General features: G+C 53.3%; 2 protein-coding genes across 2 annotated transcripts in view; one reads left to right on the forward strand and one right to left on the reverse strand.

The window, feature by feature from the left end:
* Positions 1-16922, forward strand: part of LOC143692459 (uncharacterized) — a 515676-nt gene extending 498754 nt beyond the window's left edge. Inside the window, 2 exon segments of the mRNA XM_077172693.1 lie at positions 255-261; positions 15912-16922. Of these exon segments, the coding sequence (XP_077028808.1) occupies positions 255-261; positions 15912-16922 (1018 nt within the window).
* LOC143692511 (olfactory receptor 14A16-like) lies at positions 1764-2696 on the reverse strand. The gene has a single exon (XM_077172751.1). The coding sequence runs from the start codon at positions 2694-2696 to the stop codon at positions 1764-1766; it is 933 nt and encodes a 310-aa protein (XP_077028866.1).
* Positions 16923-22975: the final 6053 nt, after the last annotated feature.

Here is a 22975-nt window from a genome sequence, read left to right on the forward strand (position 1 = left end):
CAGGCACTGGTGCTGTCCCCAGGGATCTGTGCTGGGCCCAGTCCTGTTTAATATCTTCACTGATGGTCTGGCTGAGGGGATCGAGTCCAGCATTCACAAATTGCAGATGGCACCAAGCTGGGTGTGAGTGTGGATCTGCTGGAGGGCAGGACAAGAAGACACAGCCTTAAGCTGCACCAGGGGAGGCTCAGGCTGGACAATAGGAAGGAGTTCTTCACAGAAAGGGTGAGTGGGAACTGGAATGGGCTGGCCAGGGGGGAGGTGGCAGAGTCACTGTCCCTCTCCAGTGGCACTCAGTGGCACGGTCTGGGTGACAAGGCACTATTAGGGCATTGCTTGGACTTGATGATCCCAAAGGTCTTTTCCAGCCTATTTGATTCTGTCATTCTCTGATGATTGGGACACTCTGGGGCCATTGTGACACTGCAGGGCCTCGTGGAACTTAGAGGACCATGGTGACACCGTGCAGCCCCACAGAACCAGGGCTCCATGGTGGTGCTGTGGGGCCAAATGGACCCAGGGAGTGCCCCGTGACACTCTGGGTCCTTGTGGAACCACAGAGGCCATTGTGACACTGCAGGGCCTCGTGTAACCAAGGGGTTTCACCATTTTGACACTGCTAAACCAAGGGGACCATTGGGAGACTGCAGGGCCCAGTGGAATCAAGGGGCCGTTCTGACACTGTGGGGCCTCATGGCACCAAGGGGACAGTGTGACACTGCAGGATCCTGTGTAACCAAGGGGCCACTGTGACACGATGGGGCCTCAAGGGATCTGGAAGAACGTTGTGACACTGTGTGGCCTTGTGGAAACAAGGAGTCCATTGTGACACTGAGGGGACTTGTGGAAGCACAGAGACCATGGTGACAGTGTGGGACCTCATGTGACCATGGGGCCATTGTGACACCCTGGGGCCCCATTGAACCAAGGAGTCCACTGTGAAACTGCAGCACCAACGAGAACATTGTGACACTGTGAAGCCCCACGGAACCAAGGAGACCATTGTACTCTGCATGGTCTCATGGAACCAAGAAGGCCAGTGTGACAGTGCAGGGCCTGGTGTGACCAAGAGGCCATTGTGACACTGAGGGGCCCCATGGAACCAAGGACATCGTCACAAATGTCACACAGCTGGATGTGAGTGTTGATCTGCTGGAGGGTCAGAGGGCTCTGCACAGTTACTTGGACAGGCTGGATCCAGGGGATGAATCCAACAACGTGAGGTTTAACAAATCCAAGTGCCAGGCCCTGCTATTTGGCCCAGTGCTACAGGCTGGGGACAGAGTGGCTGGAGAGCAGCCAGGCAGAAAGGGACCTGCAGGGACAGATGGACAGCAGGCTGGACATGAGGCAGCAGTGTGCCCAGGTGGCCAAGAAGGCCAATGGCTCCTGGCCTGGATCAGGAATGGTGTGGCCAGCAGGAGCAGAGCTGCTGTGCCAGCACTGATCTGCCCCCAGCTCTGCACACAGACATTGCTGCTGCAGCTCCAGAGAAGGCAACAAAAGGGCATCTCTGGAAAAAACTTTGCTGGGAGATCCTTTAGTTGCTTTAAAGGCACCGAGAGCACAGCCCCTCATTGACACAGTCTGTGGCCACAAGGAATGTGGAGAGAATAAAAATGAGACATGGCAGAAACATTAACATTTCATTTTGGACAATCTGAAAAATGTAAAAAAAAGAAAAAAAATCTCCAAGATGAAACCAACAAGAAGTATCAAAGATGACTTTTATTACAAGTAGTTTTCAGAAATTGGCCAGCAGTTTAATGTTTCTGTAACCATCCAGTCATCAGTGTCCACACTGCAGCCTTGAGCTCCTGGTTCCTCAGGCTGTAGATGAGGGGGTTCAGGGCTGGAGGCACCACCGAGTACAGAACTGACAGGGCCAGATTCAGGGATGGGGAGGACATGGAGGGGGGCTTCAGGTGAGCAAAGATAACACTGCTGAGGAACAGGGAGACGACAGCCAGGTGAGGGAGGCAGGTGGAAAAGGCTTTGTGCCGTCCCTGCTCAGAGGGGATCCTCAGCACAGCCCTGAAAATCTGCACATAGGAGAAAACAATGAACACAAAACAGCCAAATGATAAACAGGAGCTAACAGCAATGAGCCCCAGTTCCCTGAGGTTTGAGTGTGAGCAGGAGAGCTTAAGGATCTGTGGGATTTCACAGAAGAACTGACCCAGGGCATTGCCATGGCACAGGGGCAGGGAAAATGTATTGGCTGTGTGCATGAGAGCATGGAGAAAGGCACTGGCCCAGGCAGCTGCTGCCATGTGGGCACAAGCTCTGCTGCCCAGGAGGGTCCCGTAGTGCAGGGGTTTGCAGATGGACATGTAGCGGTCGTAGCACATGATGGTCAGCAAATAAAACTCTGCTGAGATGAAGAACAGGAAGAAAAAGAGCTGTGCAGCGCATCCAGTGTAGGAGATGTTGCTGGTGTCCCAGAGGGAATTGTGCATGGCTTTGGGGACAGTGGTGCAGATGGAGCCCAGGTCAGCGAGGGCCAGGTTGAGCAGGAAGAAGAACATGGGCGTGTGCAGGTGGTGGCCGCAGGCTACGGCGCTGATGATGAGGCCGTTGCCCAGGAGGGCAGCCAGGGAGATGCCCAGCAAGAGGCAGAAGTGCAGGAGCTGCAGCTGCCGCGTGTCTGCCAATGCCAGCAGCAGGAAGTGCCTGATGGAGCTGCTGTTCGACATTTGCTGTGTCGCCTTGGCATGAGGATCTGTAAGAAAAGTAATCATGGAATAGTTGGGTTTGGAGAGGACTTGAAATATCCCAGCACAGCCTGGGGGCACTTTCCCCCCACTGCCTGCCCAGGGCTCTGCTGCCTGGAGCTGTCCCTGCCAGCAGCTGCTTCCCTGTGCCCAGGGCTGGGCCCTGCCAGTGCTGCCAGAGCCCAGCCCAGCCCTGGGGGCTCAGCTCTGCCCTGCAGAGCCCTCCCAGCTCAGGCACTGCCCAGGGGCAGCTCTGGCTCTGCAGGCTCTGATGGCAACGTCAGAGCAACCCTGAGGAGGCTGGAAAAGCAACACTGATGCTGCCTGTGAGGGGCCCTGTGCTGATTTCTATAACTCCGTTGTTTTGTAAGATCTGAGAAATAAAATTTTTATTCTTATTAACCTGAATTGGGAGAATAATATCTATGAGCAGTTTCCCATACCAGCAACCCTGAGCAGTAGAATAAAAAAGCAGGATTTTCCCCTTTATGCAGCCCCTGCCTCACTGTGCACCCTGTATAATCTATTTGGAAATGTTCTGCAGTTCAATGCCATGCTGGGAGCAGCCCTGAACAATGCAGCATCCTCCCCACACAAGGAGAACACTTCCATGCCTCACCAGCTGCCTCCCCCCACCCAGATCTTGTCCCCCAGTGCTGGGAGCAGCTGCCAGGGCTGGCTGAGAGCTGTCCCTGGCAGGCAGCAGAGTCCCTGCCCCAGCACAGCGCCCTGGGCTGCAGGACCCTGCTCTGCAGGACAGCCCTGGGCACCCCTGGCTGCTCTGCACAAGAGACAAGCAGAGAATGGACTCACAGGCTCTGCAGGCATTGGCATGTTCCAGCTGCAGGAGATGGCTCCAGGAGCTGCAGCTGCATTGTCCTGCAGCCAGAGGTTCCTGTGCCAAGGGCTGGCAGTGATTGTGCCCCAGGCACTTCTCAGCCCCTTCCCAGCCCTGACTGATTGAAGCTCTCTGTGCCTCTGGGCTGTGCCCGGGCTGGCTGCAGGCAGTGCCCCAGCCCTGCTGGGCTGGCACAAGAGCTGCTCATCCAGAGAAATGTGCTTTTGAAGCTCTTCTTGGTGAGCAGGAGCTGCCTCTGTGCCAGGAGCCCAGCCCAGCTCAGCAGCACAGACACAGCACAAGGACTTTAATCAGCCTCTGGGGCTTTGTGCTCAGGCCCTGAGAGGGAGCTGAAGAAACCTCTCCAGAGCTCCAAGGCAGAATCCAACTCCAAACTTTCTTGGACTTTTAATGGTCCCAGTGAGGGACACGACTGAGCAAGTGTCCCCAGGTCCCAGGCAGAGCAGAGAACTGCAGGCAGTGATGACAGGTGGGGACAAAGAGAAGCCAAGTCTTGGTGCCCTGGGCCACAGCAGGGTCTGTGCCAGCAAGGGCTGGGAGGAGACACCTTGTCCTGAGGCCCTGGGGCCTCCTGGCCCAGCCCCAGCCAGGCTGGGCACTGTCAGCCCCTTGTGCTGCCCTCAGCATCCCCCCCTAGCCCACATCCCAGTGGCCTCAAGGATCTGCTGCAAGGAGTCCCTGGGGAGCCTTGCTCAGCCATGGCCCTGGGGGCTCCTTCATGCTCCCTGCAGGGACTGCAGCTTTTTCAAAGGACTTTGGCTTTGGCTTTTGCCTTGGAGTCTCTGAGAGGTTTGTGCAATCATGGCCTCCAATTATCTGCTGTAATTAGTCCCTGGAGAGGCTTTGTCAGTAACAACACTCACTGGGGCTCATTAATACTTCAGGGTACTTCAGTTATTTGAAGGTACTTGGTGTTTCCCTTTTGATACAGACTCTGTGAGAGGTTTGTGCAATCATGGCTCCAATTATCTGCTTTAATGAGTCCCTGGAGAGCTTTGCATTGGCACTCAGTGGGGCTCAGTAATGCTTTGAGCTTCTCAAAATTTTTAAGGTAGTTTGGAATTTCCTTTCCACATTGAGACTCTGAAAGGTTTTTGGTCAATCCTGGCCTCCAGTTCTCTCCTCCAAGGAGTCCAGGAGGAGCCTGTGTTGGGGATGAACCTCAGTTTGACCCATTCAAGCTCTGAGACACTTTTGGGTTTTCCTCTGACTTTGACTCCTGGAAAGGTTTTTGCAATCTCCTCTCAGGCCCTGAGGTTCCAGGGCTCAGCTCCAAATGCACCACAGTGCTCATCAGGATGCAGCAAGTCCTGACAAACCATGGCTCCGCCTTGATTTCCCTCTGCTCTAATGCAGTTTATCAGGAATGTATCTGGAGTGAGTTTGGTTTGCTAATTTGAGATTTCTCAGCCAATGCATCTATTCGTGCAGTGGGATCAGTGTTGGCTAATTACCATTGCACTCACTGTAATATATTTACTCATTTCCTGCTGTGAGATAGGATTAGGAGAAAGGCAAAGTAGGCTCAAAATTTTAAAGGGGTATATTGAAAAGTTTATTATCAGTGAATAGAAGAAAGAATAATAAGAATCTGAACACTTCTCCTCTCCCTACAACCTTTTCTTTCTTACTGACAATGTAAGGAGACAAAACCTGAAAGTTTCAGTCAGTTTACACCATCTAGAACAGTCTTTCTTCAGTTCACTTAGGCAGAGGAGTCTCTCTTTCATGCTATGGAGACTTCTCCATAAGAAAAAAGTTCTCTCGTGGCTCTCAATTCCCATGAATACCAGGTGCCCAGAAAATCTGCAATTGTGAAGTCCCTCCCATTTTTCACAGCTTTCCCCACAGCTGTGTTTATGGGCAATGTCAACTTATGGGGTTTGAGTTTAAAGATGAGCTGTTCAAGAGCAAAGATTCTCTTCACCTATTTCTGAAATCATCTTCATCTCTGAGAACAGAGATCTTCTTCTTCTCTCCCTGATAGCACAGGATCTCATTACTCTTCTCTCTTTCTCTGTTTAAACTTCTCATGGGATCACAGCTACTTATCATTTGCTTACTTTAGCATGGAGGTTTTTGCTGAACAAGTCATCTCCCCATATTTTAAATTAGTTATAGGGAAAAAGAGAGTCTGATGTATCAATTACATCCTTCCCCATAGCTTTACAAGAGGATTTCAGCCCCCAGATCAAGGCATCTCCTCATCCCTCCCATCTGGGGCTCAACTTCCTCTTCAGCGACCTCGGTGTCTTCATGTTGCTCCTCTGTGTGCCTGCAGTTTGTCCTTTTCTCTCACTGGAGGGAGGATGGAAGCACTGAAAGAGTTCATATCTCACCCGGGGCCTGCAGATGGTTCCGTGACCCCGGCCGGGCTCGGTGCTTGCGGCCGGAGCTGTTTTATGATGGAGGTTTCTGCAGCGGCTGCACTGGGGCTGTGTCAGGATGGGCCGCGCTGGGGCAGGGCCAGGACCTCAGCAGCCAGGCCAGAGCACAGCAGCAGCACGGCCGGGGCCGATGGCTTTTCCTGCCCCTGCCCGGGGCTTGCGGCTGAAGCCCAAGGGTGGCAGAATCTTGGCCGAGCCGGCCCGGCCCGGGGCTGCTCCTGGGGCCCGGCGGATCCTGGCTGGGCCCGGGCTGGCGGCGGGGCAGGGCTCAGCAGGGCCCAGATGTTCCCAACTGCAGCCATGGCCCGGCCCGGCCTCAGCCCCGCGGCCTCCCCTGCCCTGCCCGGCAGCCGATGGGGCCTGGCGGGGTCCCTGGGAAGGGGCCCGGCCCCACGGCAGGAGCCGCCCGGCCCGGCCTGGCTGAGACGGGGCCGGGTCAGCCTTGTTACCTCTGTGCTAGCCAGAAGGGAAAGAGACCCTCCCAGGCTTTCCCATCTTTAACATGTGTCTTCACAGAGGCGTGTACAGTTTCTTTCGTGGTTTAACAGATTGTCAATTCTCAAAGCTGATTACTGATTGGTTTTTTTGTCAGACACGGAGGAAACTGCTAGCAGCTTCTCTTAGAACATCACTTCTGTGATGCAAAACCCTCACAACATCACAGAGCACAGAGTTCCTTTGTCCATATGTAGTGTTCATGTGCCCAAGACCTCAAAAACACTTCTTGGGAGATCTCTGGGCCCTCCCCAAGGTGTTTTCAACTGAAAGCATTCAGCTCAGAATATAAGAAAATCACCAGAGGATAGGGCCAGCCTGACCTGTCTGTCCTGGCTACTTTTGTCTGGGAGCAATCTTTGGACATGTGGAATTTGGGAAGCCAAATTCTCATTTTGGCCATGGACCCTGGACATGAATGTTCATTCTTTTCCATAGGAAGGAAGGAACAGAGCCCCAGTGTTTGCCAGGCAGAAGAGAGTGACCACCAGAGGACAAGGCAGCCAGAAGTGGCAGGTTTTTTTCTGAGAGAAACCCTTGCATATAGGAAAATTTTTGAGAGAATACCAATTTTGGCAATGGACATTTACAAAGAGGGATGGTTCTTTTCTATAGCAAGAAAAGCACAGAGCCCCAGTGTTCCAGGAGCTGATGAGAGGCAGCCCTTGACATCCCAACATCAGCCAGACCTGTCAGGGGACCCCTGGGAAGCCAAACCAGCCAGGTCTGTTCCATGTTCCCTCAGTTCCATCAGGCCCCACAGTGTCCCAATGGTCCCTTGCTTCCCTGAGGCCCTGAAGAGTCATAATGCCCCCTTGGTGACACCAGGCCCTGAAGGGTCCCAATGGTCTCCATGGTTCCATCAGGCCCCACAGAGCCATAATGGTCTCTGGGTTCCATGAAACCCCACTGTGTCACCATGGCCCCTTGGTTCCATGGGCTCCAGTGGTGCCACAATGATCCCCTTGGTTCCATGAGGTCCCCACAGTGTCCCAGTGATCTCCATGGGAAGGGAAGGACCCAGCCCCAGTGTTGCAGGGGCAGCCACCAGAGGTCCAGGCCACCCAGGCTTGATGGTACTGGCAGATTGTGCCTGGGAGCAACCCTTGGATATACAGAATTTTGGAGGTGGAATCCCAATTTCAGACATGGACACCTGGAGGATAAGGATGGTTGTTTTCCATTGGAAAGAAAGCACGGAACACTGATTCAAGAGTGACATATGGGGATCTATGGGAAGCATTGGGGATCGTTTCTGCACCTCGTGACCCAACAGAAGCTTCTCTAATAAACTTTGCCTGAAGCTCCCACTGTGCCCATCACAGGAACCCATGTGAGTGTCTGGGACATCCCGGCTCTTTGGCATCCTGGGAACTCCTGGGATGTCACCATGGAATGGCTGTGACTGCCTCTGACCACAGGGCTCTTTACCATCCCAGAAACGCCTGGGAGGTCTCCATGGAGCCCCTGTCTCTGCCTGTGACATTCCAGCTCTGGAACAGCCTGGAGATTCTTGGAAAGTCCCCATGGAACCCTTCTGAGGGCCTGTGACAAATCTGATCCTTAGTAGGCAACCATCACCAGTCCACTGTTGCTATGGGCAGTTTCCATAGCAACCATCACCAGCCCCCTGTTGCTATGCTCAGTCCCTTGGCAGCTCCATGGAGACCCCATGCCAGAGGTGGTTTCCATGGCCACCAAGGCTGGCACCAGCTGGGATGCTCGGTTTCCACGGGCCGGGCTTCAGGAATGGGATTCCCCAATTTCCTGCTCCCGCTAAAACCGCGCTGCCCTCGCTGCCCTCCCGCCTCCCATGGAAAGCACAAAAGGCAAAGATCCCAGGCTGGGAAAAGAACAATTTATTGGGAACAGCAACGAGATAAAGAACAAAGAGGAACAGAAACAATATTGATAACAGAAGGGATAAATAAAACTGTTTACAGAGAAAACTACAACATCAACAACTAGTTCTTCCTGGCAATGTATTTCCTCCTGTCTGGAAAGGACACCCTTTTCCTCAGGGGGAGAGAGAGAGAGTCCCTTTCCTGCCCCTGGCAATGACCTGAGGTGGGAGTGAATGTAATGACAGGGCCATGGCCAGACCCCCATGTTCTCCAACCCCACATCATGTCATTGGCAGGGGCAGGAAAAGAAACAGGTGTCTTCCCAGCATGGATCACAGGGAACATGGATCACCAGGGCTCTGACCAACGTGGTGTCTCCAATGGGGGATGAAGCTGGAGTGGTGCATGAAGATGTTCCTGCAGTTGAGGCATGTGCAGGGCTTCTTTTACTGGTGCCTCCGTTGGTGTCTGGTCAAGTGAGAGCTGCTGGTGAAGCTCTTCCCACACTGGGGACACTCGTAGGGCCTCTCCCCAGTGTGGATGCGCCGGTGGGTGACGAGGGTGGAGTTGTGCTTGAAGCCCTTCCCGCAGTCGGGGCAGAGGAAGGGCCTCTCATCCGTGTGAATTCGCTGGTGCTGGAGGAGCTGAGAGCTGGTGTGAAACCTCTTCCCACACTCGGGGCACTGGTAGGGCCGCTCCCCAGTGTGGATCATTTGGTGGATGTTCATTTGGGTCTTCCTACTAAAGGTCATCCCACATTCCCCACAGTTGTATGGCCTTTCCCCAGTGTGGATCCTCTGGTGGCAGATCAAGAGAGATTTCTGCCTAAATCTCTTCCCACATTCCCCACATTCATAGGGTCGTTCCCTGGTGTGGGTCTTCTGGTGGGAGATCAGGTTAGAGTTCTGGCTGAAGCTCATCCCACATCCCCCACACTTGTAGGGCTTCTCCCCGGTGTGGATCCGCTGGTGCCTGATGAGGTGGGAGTTGCGCTTGAAGCCCATCCCACAGTCAGGGCAGCGGAAGGGCCTCTCATCCGTGTGAATCTGCGGATGCTGGAGGAGATCAGAGCTGGTTTAAAACCTCTTCTGACACTGGGGACACTCGTAGGGCCTCTCCCTCTCCCCGGCGTGGATGCGCTGGTGGGTGATGAGGGTGGAGTTGCGCTTGAAGCTCTTCCCACAGTCAGGGCAGCGGAAGGGCCTCTCCTCAGTGTGAATCTGCTGGTGCTGGAGGAGACTGGAGCTGGTCTGAAACCTCTTCTGACACTCAGGACACTCGTAGGGCCTCTCCCCAGTGTGGATGCGTTGGTGGGTGATGAGGGCAGAGCTGCAGCTGAAGCCCTTCCCACACTCCCCACACTCGTAGGGCCATTCCCCCGTGTGGATCATCTGGTGGCTGATCAGGGTGTTGCTCTGCCTGAAGCTCTTCCCACACTCCAAGCACTTGTGGGGCTTCTCCCCATCATGAAGCTGCTCATGGGCCACCAGCTCTGAGCTCTGGCTGAAGCTCTGTCCACCTTCCTGGCTCAGGGTGGGTCTTTCCTCCTCAGAGCACCCTGGGCTGGGTTTGCAGCCCCTCCTCTTATGGGATCTCTGGGGCTTTTCCTCCCCATTGGATTCCTGTGCCCTGGAGTCACTCAAAATGGCCTCATCCATGAGTTTCTGCTGTGGGGATTTCTCCTCTCTGGTCTCCATCCTCAGTTTCTTCCCGGGGGGAGGCAGGACAAGGAGAGGATGGGATTTGCCTCCGTGCCAGAGGGAAGGGGAAGGAGATCCCCCCAGTGCATCCCCGGCAGGACGGGGTTGGCAGCAGGGTTGTCCTGCAGCCGGGGGCTGTGCTGGGCTGGGAGATGGAGCAGGAGAGAGGGGGAAAGGGGCACTGACTTCCTCCTCACCTTCCTGAATGTCCCGGGGCTCCTTCCTCTTCCTTGCAGACTCCTCCTCCATCTGGCAAAAGTTTGGGGATGTGAAATCCTGTTTTGGGAGGAAAGCAAGGGATGAGCGCATTGAATTTTGTACTTGTTTGAAGGCAAACCTGGGGAGGGTCTAAACCAGGATTACAATTTAATAAGAAAATGAAGATCAAGGCAATGATACAGAAACACTGCCTTAAACTGACAGAGTCAGGATATAACCTGACACCCTGTTGCTGGTCAGGCTGGTGGCAGCAGTCCCATTAAATGGTGGCTGCAGTCCTGTGTGAGTGATGAACGTGATTCTGTCCAAGCAGTGATCCTGTAGAATGCCCTGGTCTTCCTCTGAAGGTCCAGGGGTGGTTCTGGAGCTCTTGTCCTCTGGGAATCCAGTAGGCAAGCTGCTCCTGGTGTTGCAAGGCTCAGCTTATATGCAGGTAGGAATGCTTGGATCCTCACCCTGGGCGGAGCATCCCACAATGGGATGATGGAATTTTATCAGTCCTGCAGTGACACTCAATGGCCCATTCCCAGAAGATATCTCCCCTGGAGGGCGTTATCAGGGCTGATTCATGGAAGAGATCAAGAACACTGCCCCACCTGTTTCTAGCAGTTGATGAAGATGGGGATTGCAAACATGCATTTGGTTCCATCTTACACTGCAGCCTGAAACAGTGGGGGAATCCCTGCTCAGGGGGTGAACACCACCCCCCTTACCCAAACTGGCTCAGGTGTAAAACCCCCACCCCGGGAAGGCCACACACACAGGGGACAATGTCACACTTGCCCTGCCCCAGGGGAGGTCTCTGTCCCTCTCACTCCCTTGCTGTCCCTCCCTTTTCTCTTTCTTTCCATCTCTCTCTACCTCACATTTACTGTTCAATAAAATGCACGTAGGATTTGGTCTTGTTAGCACCTTAATTGGGGCAGAGGCATCTCTCTAACAATTTTCTTAACCAGAATGTGACATTATTCTGGCACTGTGAGTTTAGGCACTGTTGTCTGACCCCAGGTGCCTTTTACAACAGCATGGTACCCTCCTCTGAGGAGGTTGTGGTTCTTCCTGGAAGAATTCTTGGAAACTTGGACACAGTCCCTCCTTCCTCCTGGGGAACTTACAGGAGGATTGATGAGGAAAATGGCTGTCGTGGGTGGCCAGTGAAAAAGAAAATATTTTGTTGTCCTTCTTTGAAAAGTTTGTTAAAAACACTGGAGGAAAGGGAGCAAATGATATCAGAGTGACTGATAGAGTTCATTTACTCCAGGGTGAGAAACACAAGGCTGCTGAAAGTCCCACAAGAAGCCCAGCTCTAGTAGCTCAATAACTCCAGCCAGGGGTCTCTGGGAGGATTTTTTTGGAGCGTGTTCGGAGCCGGCAGATCCCGGACTCGAGCCCCGGATATCTCCGGGCTCCCTAAGAGGAGCTTTTTCGGGGGCAGAGGAGCCGCGATCGCCCCTCGGGAGGGTCCCGGGGGGTCCACGTGGGGATGGCCCGGTACCGACGGGGCGGGACATTGGTTTTGGGGATCCCCGTGAGAGCCGGGGCTGTGGAATGGGGGACCCCCGGGGCGGGGAGAGGGGAAGGGGCGATACCGGAGCTGGGACACCCCCGGCAGCCCGGAGATGAGGCGGGGACGGGACCCCCTGACCCTGACAGGGGCGCGTCCTGGGGTGACTTCATGATGCTCGTGCCCCATCGGTCCGTTTAGCCCAGAAATGAGTTCTGCACCTTTAAGGCTGGTTCTGAGAGCCAAGGGGAGGAGGAAGAAGCTGCAGTTTGTTTTCATACACTGCACTCACTCCTCCACATTCCGGCTCCTGGATGGACAGAGGGCAGGACTGAGCTCTCCTTTGCTTTTAGTTAGTGTTTAGCTCTCTGAGGCAGAGAAGTTCCCTGGACTATTGTTTTTCTTTTTCTTTGGAGCTGTTTAAACCTGCTCTGGACTGAACACGCAGAACACCACCGGCATCTCCCACCTATGGCCCACTGGGCTGAGCCTGGGTCGCGGCATTTCCAATACAGGAGGGACTGATAAGAGACTGATAAGAGACTGATAAGAGAGTGATAAGAGACTGATAAGACACTGAGTGAGCCAAGCCCCAGCCCAAGGAGGGACTTTCGGAGTTTGTCACCTATTTTCCAGCAGCAGGAGGTTTTATTGCTTAATATTGTTCAATTTTTGTGCTGGTGAATGCTTTGCCTGTTAAATAAAGTGTTTTTTTCCACTTTTATCCAAGGAAATATTTTCCCGAACTGGCTGAGGGTGGGGCTGCTGAATCTGCATTCCAGAGGAAACTCCTTTTGGAGGTTTTCTCCCAAATTTGCCCTAAAGCAGGACAGGGTGGTTGGAAGAGGGGGGAAGCCCAAGAGGCTGGATTGAGGGGAGGCTGGAGAGAGGGACCTTGGGACCCCAAAATCCACCTGCATCCCTTAGCAGGACCCTGGAGAGGGGGGGATCCCCAGGACCCATGGGATCCCCAACAGCCCAGAGACAGGGGACCACCAGAACCCCAGAGGGATGAGACTGGAAATGGGACACTCCTGGTGGCGCTTTTTTTATTCACTCTTGATTTTTGGAGGTTTTTATGGACATCATGTGACTTCTAGAGATGGACTTGGGTGGGAGGAATCCCCAACCCAAGGCATTCATACCTTGTTTCTCCCCAAATCAGTATTTTCCCCAAACCTTCCCACAGTGACATCCCCTCCTGTCCTGCTCTGGGTGAGCTCAGTCCCAAACCTGACCCTGATCCTGGTCTCAATCTCACTCCATGTTCAGACACACTCACAGTTCTGTATTTAATCCCATCCCAGCCCCAAACTCATCTAGCCCCAGACCCAATCCCAACCCCAGCCCTAAAGCCAATCCCATGTCTAGCCTTAACCCCAATCCCAGCTCTAATCCAAATCTCAGCCCCAACTCCAAGCCCAGCCCCAATTCCAGCCCCTTCCTAAATCCTCAGCCCCAAACCAAATCCCAGGCTCAGCCCTTCTGGGGCTTTGGGGGTGTCTCTGTCCCTGTGACCCCGATGATGTTTGGGTGGGGTCCCAGCAGGGCTGAGAGGGACAGAGACCCCCCCGGCCTCGCCAGGGGTGAGAAGGTGGCAGAGCCCCCCCAGCCCCGAGCAGCCTCAGCGGTGAGAGGGACACAGAGCCCCTGGTGCCCAGCCCTGCACAGGCATTGCCTGAGGCCAGAGGGATGGAGACCCCCCGAGCATCCCCCAGGGCCAGGGGACAGAGACCCCCGAGCATCCCCTGGGCTGAGAGGGACAGAGACTGCCCCGAGCACCCCCTGGCACAGGGGAGAGAGGGAGGGAGACCCCCCAGGCATTCCCTGGGTGAGAATGATGGAGACCCCTGGGGAATGGCCTGGGGTGACAGGGACAGGGACACCCCTGGGGAATGGCCTGGGGTGACAGGGACAGCCCTGGGGAATGGCCTGGGGTGACAGGGACAGGGACACCCCTGGGGAATGGCCTGGGGTCACAGGGATGGGGACAAACCCTCCCAAGCCCCTCCCAAGCATCCCCCAGTGTGAGAGGCTCAGAGACCCCTTGAGCATCCACTGGGCACCGGACAAAGTAAAATTGTTTCTTGACAGAAATCAAACTTAACCCTACATAAAATGCCTTGAAGTTGCTCTTCCCTAAACACAATTGTGATGGAAATGCAAACAAATCCCAAACATTAATAAACTGAAGTACAAGCAATTCTGTGGCAATTCCAATTTCCACTGGTTTCTGCACAGCTCCAGCTCCGCTGCTGGCGCATTCTGATAAAAGAAAGGTGGAAATTCGGCCCAATATAGAGTATGAAAAGGAAGGGAAAGCTCTGTGTAGCTGTCACAAAGGTGACAGGGACAATGAGACAAATGATTCTCACACTTGGCAAAGCCCACCAGCCTGTGAATTTGGGAGTTATTTGGGAATTTAGCTGCTTGAGCTGGGCTTCTTTGAGACTTTCAGCAGCCCTGTGTTCCTCACCTTGGGGTGAATGAACCTTGTTAGTTTCGCTGGTATTTTTTCTCCCTTTCCTCCAGTGATTTTAACAAGCTGTTCAAGAAAGGGCATCAAAATATTTTCTTTACACTGGCCACCGACAACAGCCATTTTCCTCATCAGTTCTCCTGTAAGTTGCTCAGAGGAAGCTGCGTCCAAGTTTCCAAGAGTTCCTCCAGAGAGAACCACAACCTCCTCAGAGGAGGGAACAATGCTGTTGTCAAAGTCACTTGGGGTCAGAGAACAGTGCCCTGAACTCACTGTGCCAAAATAATATCACAATCAGGTTAGTAAAATTGTTAGAGAGATGCCTCTGCCCCAATTAAAGTGCTAATGAGACCAAATCCAAAGTGGATTTTATTGAACAGTAAATGCGGGGTAAAGAGAGAGATGGAAAGAAAGAGTAAAGGGGGAAGAGCAAGGGAGTGACAGGGACAGAGACCTCCCCTGGGGCAGGGCAAGTGTGACATTGTCCCCTGTGTGTGTGGCCTTCCCGGGGTGGGGGTTTTACACCTGAGCCAGTTTGGGTAAGGGGGGTGGTGTTCACCCCCTGAGCAGGGATTCCCCCACTGTTTCAGGCTGCAATGTAAGATGGAACCAAATGCATGTTTTCAATGCCCATCTTCATCAACTGCTATAAACAGGTGGGGCAGGGTTCTTGATCTCTTCCATGACTCAGCCCTGATAACGCCCTCCAGGGGAGATATCTTCTGGGAATGGGCCATTGAGTGTCACTTCAGGACTGATAAAATTCCATCTTCCCATTGTGGGATGCTCCGCCCAGGGGGAGGATCCAAGCATTCCTACCTGGATATAAGCTGAGCCTTGCAACACCAGGAGCAGCTTGCCGACTGGATTCCCAGAGGACAAGAGCTCCAGAACCACCACTGGACCTTCAGAGGAAGACCAGACACTTCTACAGGATCACTGCTTGGACAGAATCACGCTCATCACTCCCACAGGACTGCAGCCACCATTTAATGGGACTGCTGCCACCACCCTGACCAACAGGGTGTCAGGTTATATCCTGACTCTGTCAGTTTAAGGCAGTGTTTCTGTATCATTGCCTTGATCTTCTTTTCTTATTAAATTGTAATTCTGGTTTAGACTCTCCCCAAGGTTTGTCTTCAAACCAGTAAAAATTCAATGCGCTCATCCCTTGCTTTCCTCCCAAAACAGGATTTCACATCCCCAAACCTTTGCCAGATGGAGGAGGAGGCTGCAAGGAAGAGGAAGGAGCCCCGGGACACGCAGGCAGGTGAGGAGGAAGTCAGTGCCCCTTTCCCCCTCTCTCCTGCTCCATCTCCCAGCCTAGCACAGCCCCCGGCTGCAGGACAACCCTGCTGCCAACCCCGTCCTGCTGGGGATGCACTGGGGGGATCTCCTTCCCCTTCCCTGTGGCACGGAGGCAAATCCCATCCTCCCCTTGTCCTTCCTCCCCCAGAGAAGGAGGTGAGGATGGAGACCAGGGAGGACAAATCCCCACAGCAGAACCTCATGGAAGAGGCCATTTTTAGTGGCTCCAGGGCACAGGAATCCAATGGGGAGGAAAATCCCCAGAGATCCCACAGGAGGAGGGGCTCCAAACCCAGCCCAGGGTGCTCTTAGGAGGAAAGACCCAACCTGAGCCAGGAAGGTGGACAGAGCTTCAGCCAGAGCTCAGAGCTGGTGGTCCATGGGCAGCTTCATGATGGGGAGAAGCCCCACAAGTGCTTGGAGTGTGGGAAGAGCTTCAGGCAGAGCAGCACCCTGATCAGCCACCAGATGATCCACACTGGGGAATGGCCCTACGAGTGTGGGGAGTGTGGGAAAGGCTTCAGCTGCAGCTCTGCCCTCATCATCCACCAACGCATCCACACTGGGGAGAGGCCCTACGAGTGTCCTGAGTGTCAGAAGAGGTTTCAGACCAGCTCCAGTCTCCTCCAGCACCAGCAGATTCACACTGAGGAGAGGCCCTTCCGCTGCCCCAACTGTGGGAAGGGCTTCAAGCACAACTCCACCCTCATCACCCACCAGCGCATCCACGCTGGGGAGAGGGAGAGGCCCTACGAGTGTCCCCAGTGTCAGAAGAGGTTTTACACCAGCTCTGATCTCCTCCTGCATGAGTGCATTCACACGGATGAGAGGCCCTTCTGCTGCCCTGACTGTGGGAAGGGCTTCAAGCGCAACTCCCACCTCATCAGGCACCAGCGGATCCACACCCAGGAGAAGCCCTATGAGTGTGGGGAATGTGGGATGAGCTTCAGCCAGAACTCTAACCTGATCTCCCATCAGAAGACCCACACCAGGGAACGACCCTATGAATGTGGGGAATGTGGGAAGAGATTTAGGCAGAAATCTCTCTTGATCTGCCACCAGAGGATCCACACTGGGGAAAGGCCATACAACTGCGGGGAATGTGGGATGACCTTTAGTAGGAAGACCCAAATGAACATCCACCAAATGATCCACAGTGGGGAGCGGCCCTACAAGTGCCCCGAGTGTGGGAAGAGGTTTCACACCAGCTCTCAGCTCCTCCAGCACCAGCGCATTCACACGGATGAGAGGCCCTTCCTCTGCCCCGACTGCGGGAAGGGCTTCAAGCACAACTCCACCCTCGTCACCCACCGGCGCATCCACACTGGGGAGAGGCCCTACGAGTGTCCCCAGTGTGGGAAGAGCTTCACCAGCAGCTCTCACTTGACAAAACACCAACGGAGGCACCAGTAAAAGAAGCCCTGCACATGCCCCAACTGCAGGAACAGCTTCATGAACCGCTCCAGCTTTATCCCCCATTGGAGACACCACGTTGGTCAGAGCCCTGGTGATCCATGTTCCCCATGATCCATGCTGGGAAGACACCTGTTTCTTTTCCTGCCCCTGCCAATGACATGATGTGGGGTTGGAGAACATGAGGGTCTGGCCATGGCCCTGTCATTACATTCACTCCCACCTCAGGTCATTGCCAGGGGCAGGAAAGGGACTCTCTCTCTCTCCCCCTGAGGAAAAGGGTGTCCTTTCCAGACAGGAGGAAATACATTGCCAGGAAGAACTAGTTGTTGATGTTGTAGTTTTTTCTGTAAACAGTTTTATTTATCCCTTCTGTTATCAATATTGTTTCTGTTCCTGTTTGTTCTTTATCTCGTTGCTGTTCCCAATAAATTGTTCTTCTCCCAGCCCGGGATCTTTGCCTTTTGTGCTTTCCATGGCAGGCGGGAGGGCAGCGAGGACAGCGCGGTTTTAGCGGGAGCAGGAAATTGGGGAATCCCATTCCTGAAGCCCGGCCCGTGGAAACCGAGCATCCCAGCAGGTGCCAGCCTTGGTGGCCATGGAAACCACCCCTGGCATGGGGTCTCCATGGAGCTGCCAAGGGACTGAGCATAGGAACAGGGGGCTGGTGATGGTGTCCATGGAAACTGCCCATAGCAACAGTGGACTGGTGATGGTTGCCTACTAAGGATCAGATTTGTCACAGGCCCTCAGAAGGGTTCCATGAATCTCCAGGCTGTTCCAGAGCTGGAATGTCACACACAGAGACAGGGGCTCCATGGAGACCTCCCAGGCGTTTCTGGGATGGTAAAGAGCCCTGTGGTCAGAGGCAGTCACAGCCATTCCATGGTGACATCCCAGGAGTTCCCAGGATGCCAAAGAGCCGGGATGTCCCAGACACTATGGGTTCCTGTGATGGGCACAGTGGGAGCTTCAGGCAAAGTTTATTAGAGAAGCTCCTGTTGGGTCACGAGGTGCAGAAACGATCCCCAATGCTTCCCATAGATCCCCAAATGTCACTGTTGAATCAGTGTTCCGTGCTTTCTTTCCAATGGAAAACAACCATCCTTATCCTCCAGGTGTCCATGTCTGAAATTGGGATTCCACCTCCAAAATTCTGTATATCCAAGGATTGCTCCCAGGCACAATCTGCCAGTACCATCAAGCCTGGGTGGCCTGGACCTCTGGTGACTACCCCTGCAACACTGGGGCTGGGTTCTTCCCTTCCCATGGAGACCACTGGGACAATGTGGGGCCCCATGGAAGTGAGGGAACATGGAATAGGTCTGGCTGGCTTGGCCTCCCAGGGCCCCTGACAGGTCTGGCTGATGTTGGGATGTCAAGGGCTGCCTCTCATCAGCTCCTGGAAAACTGGGGCTCCGTGCTTTCCTTGCTATAGAAAAGAACTGTCCCTCTTTTTAAATGTCCATTTCCAAAATTGGTATTCTCTCTAAAAATTTTCCTATATGCAAGGGTTTCTCTCAGAAAAAAACCTGCCACTTCTGGCTGGCCTTGTCCTCTGGTGGTCACTCTCTTCTGCCTGGCAAACACTGGGGCTCTGTTCCTTCCTTCCTACGGAAAAGAACCAACCTTCATGTCCATGGTCCATGGCCAAAATTAGAATTTGGCGTCCCAAATTCCATATATCCAAAGATTGCTCCCAAGGACAGACAGGTCAGTCTGGCCATGTCTTCTGGTGATTTTCTTAGACTCTGAGCTGAATGCTTTCAGTTGAAAAAACCTTGGAAAGGGGCCAGAGATCTCCCAAGAAGAGTTTTTGAGGACTTGGGCACATGACTAATACATATGGACAAAGGAACTCTGTGCTCTGTGCTGTTGTGAGGGTTTGGCATCATGGAAGTGATGTTCCAAGAGAAGCTGCTAGCAGTTTCCTCCGTGTCTGACAAAAAAAACAATCAGTAATTATCTTTGAGAATTGGCAATCTGTTAAACTATGAAGGAAACTGTACACGCCTCTGTGAAGGCACATGTTAAAGATGGGAAAGCCTGGGAGGGTCTCTTTCCCTTCTGGCTAGCACAGAGGTAACAAGGCTGACCCGGCCCCGTCTCAGCCAGGCCGGGCCGGGCGGCTCCTGCCGTGGGGCCGGGCCCCTTCCCAGGGACCCCGCCAGGCCCCATCGGCTGCTGGGCAGGGCAGGGGAGGCCGCGGGGCCGAGGCCGGGCCGGGCCATGGCTGCAGTTGGGAACATCTGGGCCCTGCTGAGCCCTGCCCCGCCGCCAGCCCGGGCCCAGCCAGGATCCACCGGGCCCCAGGAGCAGCCCCGGGCCGGGCCGGCTCGGCCAAGATTCTGCCACCCTTGGGCTTCAGCCGCAAGCCCCGGGCAGGGGCAGGAGAAGCCATCGGCCCCCGGCCGTGCTGCTGCTGTGCTCTGGCCTGGCTGCTGAGATCCTGGCCCTGCCCCAGCGCGGCCCATCCTGACACAGCCCCAGCGCAGCCGCTGCAGAAACCTCCATCGTAAAACAGCTCCGGCCGCAAGCACCGAGCCCGGCCGGGGGCACGGAACCATCTGCAGGCCCCGGGTGAGATATGAACTCTTTCAGTGCTTCCATCCTCCCTCCAGTGAGAGAAAAGGACAAACTGCAGGCACACAGAGGAGCAACATGAAGACACCGAGGTCACTGAAGGGGAAGTTGAGCCCCAGATGGGAGGGATGAGGAGATGCCTTGATCTTGCAGCCTGAAATCCTCTTGAAAAGCTATGGAGAAGGATGTAATTATTATGTCAGATTCTCTTTTTCCCTATAACTAATTGAAAATATGGGGAGATCACCTGTTCAGCAAAAACCTCCATGCTAAAGTAGGCAAATGTTGAAGGAGCTGTGATCCCATTAGAAGTTTAAAGAGAGAAAGAGAGAAGAGTGGTGAGAATCTGTGCTATCAGGGAGAGAAGAAGAAGATCTCTGTTCTCAGAGATGAAGATGATTTCAGAAATAGATGAAGAGAATCTTTGCTCCTGAACAGCTCATCTTTAAACTCATACCCCATAAGCTGACATGGCCCATAAAAACAGCTGTGGGAAAAGCTGTGAAAAATGGGAGAGACCTCACAATTGCAGATTTTCTGAGCAGCTGCTATTTGTGGGAATTGAGAGCCATGAATGAACTTTTTCCTTATGGAGAAGTCTCCATAGCATGAAAGAGAGACTCCTCTCCCTAAGTGAACTGAAGAAAGACTGTTCTAGATGGTGTAAAGTGACTGAAACTTTCAGGTTTTGTCTCCTTGCATTGTCAGTAAGAAAGAAAATGTTGTAGGGAGAGGAGAAGTGTTCAGATTCTTATTAATCTTTCTTCTATTTACTGGTAATAAACATTTCTATATACCCTTTTAAAATTTTGAGCCTACTTTTCTTTTCTCCTAATCCTATCTCACAGCAGGAAATGAGTAAATATATTACAGTGAGTGCAATGGTAATTAGCCAACACCAATCCCACTGCACTAATAGATGCATTGGCTGAGAAATCTCAAATTAGCAAACCAAAATCACTCCAGATAGGTTCCTGATAAACTGCATAAGAGCAGAGGGAAATCAAGGCAGAGCCATGGTTTGTCAGGACTTGCTGCATCCTGATGAGCACTGTGGTGCATTTGGAGCTGAGCCCTGGAACCTCAGGGCCTGAGAGGAGATTGCACAAACCTTTCCAGGAGTCAAAGTCAGAAGAAAACCCCAAAGTGTCTCAAAGCAGGAATGGGTCTCAGTGAAGTCCATCCCCAACACAGGCTCCTCATGGACTCCTTGGAGGAGAGCATTGGAGGCCAGGATTGACCAAAAACCTCTCAGAGTCTCAATGTGGAAAAGACAATTCCAAACTACCTTAAAAAATTTGTGAAGCTCAAAGCATTACTGAGCACCACTGAGTGTCAGTACAAAGCTCTCCAGGGACTCATTAAAGCAGATAATTGGAGCCATGATTGCACAAACCTCTCACAGAGTCTGTATCAAAAGGGAAACACCAAGTACCTTCAAATAACCGGAGTACCTTGAAGTATTAATGAGCCCCACTGAGTGTTGTTATTGACAAAGCCTCTCCAGGGACTAATTACAGCAGATAATTGAAGGCCATGATTGCACAAACCTCTCAGAGAGTCCAAGGCAAAAGCCAAAGCCAAAGTCCTTTGAAAAACCTGCAGCCCCTGCAGGGAGCATGAAGGAGCCCCCAGGGCCATTGCTGAGCAAGGCTCCCCAGGGACTCCTTGCAGCAGATCCTTGAGGCCACTGGGATGTGGGCTAGGGGGGGATGCTGAGGGCAGCACAAGGGGCTGACAGTGCCCAGCCTGGCTGGGGCTGTGCCAGGAGGCCCCAGGGCCTCAGGACAAGGTGTCTCCTCCCAGCCCTTGGTGGCACAGACCCTGCTGTGCCCCAGGGCACCAAGACTTGGCTTCTCTTTGTCCCCACCTGTCATCACTGCCTGCAGTTCTCTGCTCAGCCTGGGGCCTGGGGACACTTGCTCAGTTGTGTCCCTCTCTGGGACCCATTAAAAGTCCAGGAAACTTTGGAGTTGGATTCTGCCTTGGAGTTCTGGAGAGGTTTCTTCAGCTCCCTCTCAGGGACTGATGTTCAGGGCCTGAGCACAAAGGCCCAGAGGCTGATTAAAGTCCTGGTGCTGTGTCTGTGCTGCTGAGCTGGGCTGGGCTCCTGGCCCAGAGGCAGCTCCTGGTGACCAAGAAGAGCTTCAAAAGCACATTTCTCTGGATGAGCAGCTCTTGTGCCAGCCCAGCAGGGCTGGGGCACTGCCTGCAGCCACCCCGGGCACAGCACAGAGGCACAGAGGGGTTAAACTCAGCCTGGGCTGGGAGCACAGGGCAGAGCTCACTCAGGGCTCACTAGAGCAGAAATCAGCCCAGGTTTGAAGCACTCATTCCCTGGCTGTGGGAAGAGAAGCTGCAGTTCCTGCAGGGATCTCCTGGAGCTGGCACAGCCCAGAGCTTTTAGGACCTTTCAGGAGGACTCTCAGGGCTGCTCCAGGGCAGGGCTGTGGCCCTAGGGCAGGGCTGGCTTTCCCTGCTGCCCCAGCCCAGGCACAGCCCAAGGCAGCTCCTGTTGCCAGGCTCTGCTGCAGGGCTGAGCAGCCGGGGCTGCAGCCAGGGGTGCCCAGGGCTGTCCTGCAGAGCAGGGTCCTGCAGCCCAGGGCGCTGTGCTGGGGCAGGGACTCTGCTGCCTGCCAGGGACAGCTCTCAGCCAGCCCTGGCAGCTGCTCCCAGCGCTGGGGAGAAGCTCTGGGGGGAAGGAGCCGCCCTGAGCAGGGCAGGGGCTGCTGCTGAGAGGGGCTGGGTGGGGCAGGGCTGCTCCCAGCTCCAGACCAGCCTGGGCACAGCTCCGCAGGGCACTTCCCAAAGAAGGTAAGCCTGGGATTGCTGTATAGATCAGGAGCTTTCCTGAGAGTGTTTTTAATTTCATTCTTGTAGAAGGATGGGAAAGTTGGGGTGATGACAAAAAGATTTTTGCATTTTACACATTTTTCATATATTCATAGCTCTGTAACTTAATATTATATAGTTATAAATCTACAATCCTTACCTAACACTACTAAATTCCTAATTAACTATAATAAACTAATATTACATACTTATATAATTATAATAATTAACTCTAGTACGTTTCCTAACCTTTCTGTTAGATTTTAGAACAATAAGCTCACTGTCTAAATACCTTCCTGAAATACTGTCTTATTATCAGGAAGAGAACCTACAAAAACATTTTTTAATTGACCAGAATGTGAGCAGTCATAACAAAAATTTTTGGCAAAGAAGCCTTTGGACCTATTCCAACAGGTTGAGCAGGGGGTGTGTAACCAGGGACACTGAATCTCCTATTGGATGTTCCTGTTAAATATCCTAATAATCAACCTTAATAAATTGTTGAAATCAGGGGCCGGGTTTTCCCATCCCCACTGGGACACCTGGAAGCTTCCAATTAATGTCTGGTTTTTACTTTACTGTTGTAACACTGTTGCAAGGGTTTTTTTGTTTTCTTTTTTGATTATAGACAACAAGGG

Source organism: Agelaius phoeniceus (assembly GCF_051311805.1).
Source record: "Agelaius phoeniceus isolate bAgePho1 chromosome W unlocalized genomic scaffold, bAgePho1.hap1 SUPER_W_unloc_1, whole genome shotgun sequence".
Classification (NCBI taxonomy): domain Eukaryota; kingdom Metazoa; phylum Chordata; class Aves; order Passeriformes; family Icteridae; genus Agelaius; species Agelaius phoeniceus.

What these genes read in the sequence shown, in the direction of transcription:
- LOC143692511 (XM_077172751.1), bottom strand. Translation starts at nt 2,696, where the DNA reads ATGTCGAACAGCAGCTCCATCAGGCACTTCCTGCTGCTGGCATTGGCA.